Here is a 5,976-nt window from a genome sequence, read left to right on the forward strand (position 1 = left end):
GCTCGTCACGCGCTAAACGAGGATCGGAAGTCGCAGCTCGAAGTGCTGACTGGCGAAGCACCAAACCTTCGCGACATTGTCATGTTTGGATCAAAGTGCTCCGTGTTTCGTGACCCCAGAAAGCGCGCCATGAAGAAGAGGGCGTGTGAGGGCGTCGTCGTCGGCAAGGACGAATCGACCAAGGGGTACAAGGTGTACCTGCCTTCGGAGAACAAGGTGATCGTCACGAGGCATGTGCAGAACATCCGCGCGTTGGAGGAGAAATTCGATGTGAAGCCACCAACTGTTCAGGCTCCCACGACGACGACGCCACCGGCATCACGTTCCACGCCACGAAGATCTCGTCGCTCGCGCCGCAAGTCGCGCCGCCGTGCTGAAGCTGATGGAGACGTGGAGGTTGACGAGTCGAGGCTGAACACTGAGCCTGTGGTTTTGACCGTATCCGAAGTTAAGGACGTCAATGCCCACGCTGATGACCCGGAACCGAAGAACTACAGGCAGGCGCGGAAGTGCGCCGAGAGCGCACTTTGGGAGGCAGCTGAAAAGGAAGAACTTGAAGCTCTACAGGCGAATAACACGTGGAAGCTGGTCAAGTTCGAGCCTGGTAGCATTCGCTTGCATACTAAGTGGGTGTACAAGAAGAAACGAACAGGCACGGGTTTGATCGAGCGGTAGAAGGCTCGACTAGTCGCCTGTGGCAACGAGCAAAAGTTCGGCGTTAGCTTCTTTCTCGTGTTTGCGGCTGTGATTACCATGACTGGTGTCAAGTTCATTTTCGTCATTGCGATCATATGGAATGTGCCTGCCAGACACGGCGACGTTCCAAACGCGTATGTAAAGGCGAAAACGGAGGAGGGTATCGAGATTTTGCTGTTCGTCCCCGACGGACTCGTTATCACGGAGGAAGAGCTGAAGACGCTCGGAGCTGAGAGCGTGGATGAAGTTGGTCTACTTCTTGGTCAGAGCCTTTACGGTCTGAAGCATGCAGGACGCCTTTGGCATGAGCACCTTCATCGCGAACTGGACAAGCTTGGGTTCATCCAGTGCATTACGGACGCGTGCCTGTACTTCAAGGCTGACAGCGGTGGAATGACGGTCGTCGGAACGTACGTGGATGACCTGCTGGTTACTGGCACGGACGAGAACAGGGTTTCCCAGTTTTTCGCTGACATGTCCGTCCTGGAGCTCAAGGATCTCGGTGTTGCCAGCAATTTTCTTGGTATGCGCGTGCAGTACGACGAGCTCAGTGGCTACCGGTTTGACCAAGAGGCTGCAATCGTCGAGATGCTCACCAAGTTTGGGCTGGACAAAGTAAATTCGGTGCGATCGCCGATCGGAGGAGAAGACGCGGCAGAGTCAGATTTGGCAGAACTACTTCCGCACACGGCAAAGGAGACCGCGTCAGCAGGACCAACGGTGACAAATTTCCAGTCACTGGTGGGGAGCTTACTGTGGATTGCGAGATGCACGCGTCCTGACATTATGTTCGCTGTACACTGTGCAACACGACGGACTCATGCACCAACGATGGCGGATTGGAAGCTGGCTAAACGCATCGCCAGGTACCTGAGTGGCACCCGATCGCACAAGATGGATATGTCCGGCGACGACAATGCTAAAAGGCTACCACTACGATTGCGCTCGTATACGGACGCCGACTTTGCAGCCGACAAGAGCGACCGCAAGTCTGTGAGTGCGGCAATCATCCAAGTAAACGGAATGACTGTGTCATGGCAGTGCAAGAAGCAGAGTTCTGTGGCACTATCGACGACCGAGGCGGAGTACGTCGCTGCGACAGTGGGTGCTCAGGAGCTACTCGGGCTGAAGGAGCTACTGGGTGAGCTGGATATCGTCACCAAGTTGCCTATGGCCATGCTGATGGACAACCAAGCGGCTATCGTGCAAGTGCAGAGCGAAAAAAGCTCGGCCGAGGCGAAGCACGTGGACGTCAAGCTCAAGTTCATCCAAGACTGCGCCAAGAAGGGCGTCGTGGTGCCAGAGTATGTGGCTAGCGCGGAAATGCTTGCCGACCTGCTGACGAAGGCGCTACCGGCGCCACGGGTGAAGGAGCTACGGGAGAAGATCGGACTCGTCGACATCGAGTGATTCAGGAATCCCGAGGCTCTGGGAAGGAGTGTTGGACATTGATGTAAGAGCCAGCCAACGGACAGGCGACCGGAAGCCAGACCCCCAAGGACCTTTACGCAAGTGTCGAGTCGACAATGTTGAAGGTACGACATTTTGACTTGGTTTCACTATTGAGACCAATCAGAGCGAGTGTAGGCGCGTGTCTTTTCAGGTTATTGTGTAGTGTGCATGTTGAATCCAACTAAAAACTCCTCTATATATATATCTCACTTTCACTTCTACCTTCTGCCGAGCAAGTGCCAAACCAACAGGAACTACCACCAGCAAGTTCACAGGGCCCCTCCCTTCTGCTTCTTCGTCTTCATCCACTCCACCGACATCCACATCCGACAACCCCACCCGTCGTAGCCTCGCTCGTACGAGCCGATGGATTCTGGAATGAGAGAATTTCTTGTGTTCGTCATTCGAATTCAGACCTTCACGCGTGCACCCGTACCTAAGCGGGAAAAGAAGGTGATGTCACAGAAGGGGCCTATTTTGAGTCACTCAAAATACAAATTTCATGTTATTTCGACCTCATTTTGTAAGAGCATAACGCGAATTTGGTCGAAAATTCACAATAGCTTTTTTGCGCGCTTCGCGTGTGCGCTGGTAGTAGCGCTTCTGCGCTGCATTCATGCACTCTTGGTATTGCTCAGGTGAGTATACCTCCATCTTTGTTTATTATTAATTTTATATTATCAGGATAGAAAAGTTAAAAAGCTGGTAGTCCTAGGCAAGCTTTGGCACATACAACACAGCGATAAAAGTTCATTCACGATAGTGACTCGTTAAGATCGAAACGACGAACTACGTATACATGTAAGAGTACATAGGCATCGACTGGACTAACTGTCGCGCATAATCCATCCGCCTCGCCATGAGAAACTCTGGTTCCACCACATCTGCCATCAACTCGTATCGTTCCATCATCTCTGCACGAGCATCAACCGGCTGGGGCAAGAAGTCATCAACCTTGATTGTCTTGAAAGATCCAGGCATGAATGACGGAGGAGGTGGGGCAGACTCCGTTCGTCTCAGTACAGCTGCCTCGATAAATCTGAACGCGTTCTTTGGATACTTCAGCGTAACTTGGGTCAGAACGTGCTTGTCGCTGAACCAAGAGAAATGCCAGTGGTCGTTTAAATCCGTCAACAAACTCAGCGGATAGCAATTGAGAGGCGCCTTCATGCTGCAGCTCACAAGTTGACCAATTGCTTGAGGAACCTGGCCCGGTTCGACTTTCTTCTTGAGCTCGATCACCAAGCTGACCCCAGCCAGCTTAATCAGTGGGTTCTTCGATGTTCGATTGATGAGCAATACATCAGCTGTGCCTTTCATAGCAAACGGAAGTCTTGGGTCCACGATGTTAAGAACTGATTTATCGCCCGCAATGTCATCCAACAAGAAGTCTCCTCGATCCATCAGCGTCTTCAAATGCTGCTGCAAGTACGCCATGTACCCAGCCCTTTGACTTTCCTCGCTCTCCACGATTTTTGGAATCCACGAATAACCGGCGATGGAAGTATCGACAGGCTCCTTGACATCAGGAATATTTTCGGTCAAGCGCATCTTCTTGACAATTTGCTCTTCCATCGCAGTATTCAGATCAGAAAACGAATACGCAGACGCCTTCTCATCTCGTTCCCTGAGGACCTTATTCATTGACATCTCCACTTGCTCTAGAGTCAGTGGCGTTGTCGCTGCAAACATCTCTTTTGAGATAGTACCGTCTTGCTCCGGAACCACCACCAGCACGTTCACAGGACCCCTCCCTTCTACTTCTTCGTCTTCATCCACTCCACCGACATCCACATCCGACAACCCCACACGTCGTAGCCTTGCTCGTGCCGCTCCCAGCAGCTTCAGACCAGTCGTATCAATCACATCCTTTTTCACTTCTTCTTCAGTCAGCCACGGACCGCGACCCTCGTCCTTCTTTGCCAGGAAGAGCTGCAGCTTGTCTGCATCAACCTCTTTGAAGTCGTTGGCCTTCTTCGCCTTGATCGCTTCCTTCAAGTCATCCACAGTTTTGCCTTCGTCTACTTCCACGGAGAACGCGCTTCCCGCCACACCAACAATAGAACAGAAAAGCTTCACCATCTCTACACGAGCCGATGGATTCTGGAATGCCAATTTCTTAAAAATGTATCACCCGTACCTAAAACGGGAAAGGAGGTGCCTATTTAGTGAGTCACTCAAAATACAAATTTCATGTCATTTCGACCTCATTTTGTAAGAGCATAACGCGAATTTGGTCGGAAATTCACAATAGCTTTTTTGCGCGCTTCGCGTGTGCGCTGGTAGTAGCGCTTCTGCGCTGCATTCATGCACTCTTGGTATTGCTCATGTGAATTTACCTCCATCTTTGTTTATTATTAATTTTATATTTATCAGGATAGAAAAGTTAAAAGCTGGTAGTCCTAGGCAAGCATTGGCACATACAGCACAACGATAAAAGTTCATTCACGATAGTGACTCGTTAAGATCGAAACGACGAACTACGTATACATGTAAGAGTACATAGGCATCGACTGGACTAACTGTCGCGCATAATCCATCCGCCTCGCCATGAGAAACTCTGGTTCCACCACATCTGCCATCAACTCGTATCGTTCCATCATCTCCTCTGCACGAGCATCAACCGGCTGGGGCAAGAAGTCATCAACCTTTATTATCTTGAAAGATCCAGGCATGAATGACGGAGGAGGTGGGGCAGAATCCGTTCGTCCCAGTACGGCTGCTTCGATAAATCTGAACGCGTTCTTTGGATACTTCAACGTAACTTGGGTCAGAACGTGCTTGTCGCTAAACCAAGAGAAATGCCAGTGGTCGTTTAAATCCGTCAACAAACTCAGCGGATAGCAATTGAGAGGCGCCTTCATGCTGCAGCTCACAAGTTGACCAATTGCTTGAGGAACATGGCCCGGTTCGACTTTCTTCTTAAGCTCGATCACCAAGCTGACCCCAGCCAGCTTAATCAGTGGGTTCTTCGATGTTCGATTGATGAGCAATACATCAGCTGTGCCTTTCATAGCAAACGGAAGTCTTAGGTCCACGATGTTAAGAACTGATTTATCGCCCGCAATGTCATCCAACAAGAAGTCTCCTCGATCCATCAGCGTCTTCAAATGCTGCTGCAAGTACGCCATGTACCCAGCCCTTTGACTTTCCTCGCTCTCCACGATTTTTGGAATCCACGAATAACCGGCGATGGAAGTATCGACAGGCTCCTTGACATCAGGAATATTTTCGGTCAAGCGCATCTTCTTGACAATTTGCTCTTCCATCGCAGTATTCAGATCAGAAAACGAATACGCAGACGCCTTCTCATCTCGTTCCCTGAGGACCTTATTCATTGACATCTCCACTTGCTCTAGAGTCAGTGGCGTTGTCGCTGCAAACATCTCTTTTGAGATAGTACCGTCTTGCTCCGGAACCACCACCAGCACGTTCACAGGACCCCTCCCTTCTACTTCTTCGTCTTCATCCACTCCACCGACATCCACATCCGACAACCCCACACGTCGTAGCCTTGCTCGTGCCGCTCCCAGCAGCTTCAGACCAGTCGTATCAATCACATCCTTTTTCACTTCTTCTTCAGTCAGCCACGGACCGCGACCCTCGTCCTTCTTTGCCAGGAAGAGCTGCAGCTTGTCTGCATCAACCTCTTTGAAGTCGTTGGCCTTCTTCGCCTTGATCGCTTCCTTCAAGTCATCCACAGTTTTGCCTTCGTCTACTTCCACGGAGAACGCGCTTCCCGCCACACCAACAATAGAACAGAAAAGCTTCACCATCTCTACACGAGCCGATGGATTCTGGAATGTGGAAAAAGGGAGGGGGAGAGAG

The 5,976-nt window shown here is 50.8% G+C and overlaps 2 protein-coding genes across 2 annotated transcripts; both read right to left on the bottom strand.

The window, feature by feature from the left end:
• Positions 1 to 2,937: 2,937 nt before the first annotated feature.
• Positions 2,938 to 4,230, bottom strand: PITG_16597 (Crinkler (CRN) family protein; the record flags this gene model as incomplete). Its single annotated transcript, XM_002897101.1, has 1 exon — positions 2,938 to 4,230. The coding sequence occupies one exon, from the start codon at positions 4,228 to 4,230 to the stop codon at positions 2,938 to 2,940; it is 1,293 nt and encodes a 430-aa protein (XP_002897147.1).
• A 398-nt stretch (positions 4,231 to 4,628) lies between these two features.
• Positions 4,629 to 5,924, bottom strand: PITG_16598 (Crinkler (CRN) family protein; the record flags this gene model as incomplete). Its single annotated transcript, XM_002897102.1, has 1 exon — positions 4,629 to 5,924. One exon carries the CDS (start codon positions 5,922 to 5,924, stop codon positions 4,629 to 4,631), a length of 1,296 nt encoding a protein of 431 aa, XP_002897148.1.
• Positions 5,925 to 5,976: the final 52 nt, after the last annotated feature.

The sequence above is a fragment of the Phytophthora infestans genome, genomic scaffold (assembly GCF_000142945.1).
Source record: "Phytophthora infestans T30-4 supercont1.48 genomic scaffold, whole genome shotgun sequence".
Taxonomy (NCBI): domain Eukaryota; phylum Oomycota; class Peronosporomycetes; order Peronosporales; family Peronosporaceae; genus Phytophthora; species Phytophthora infestans.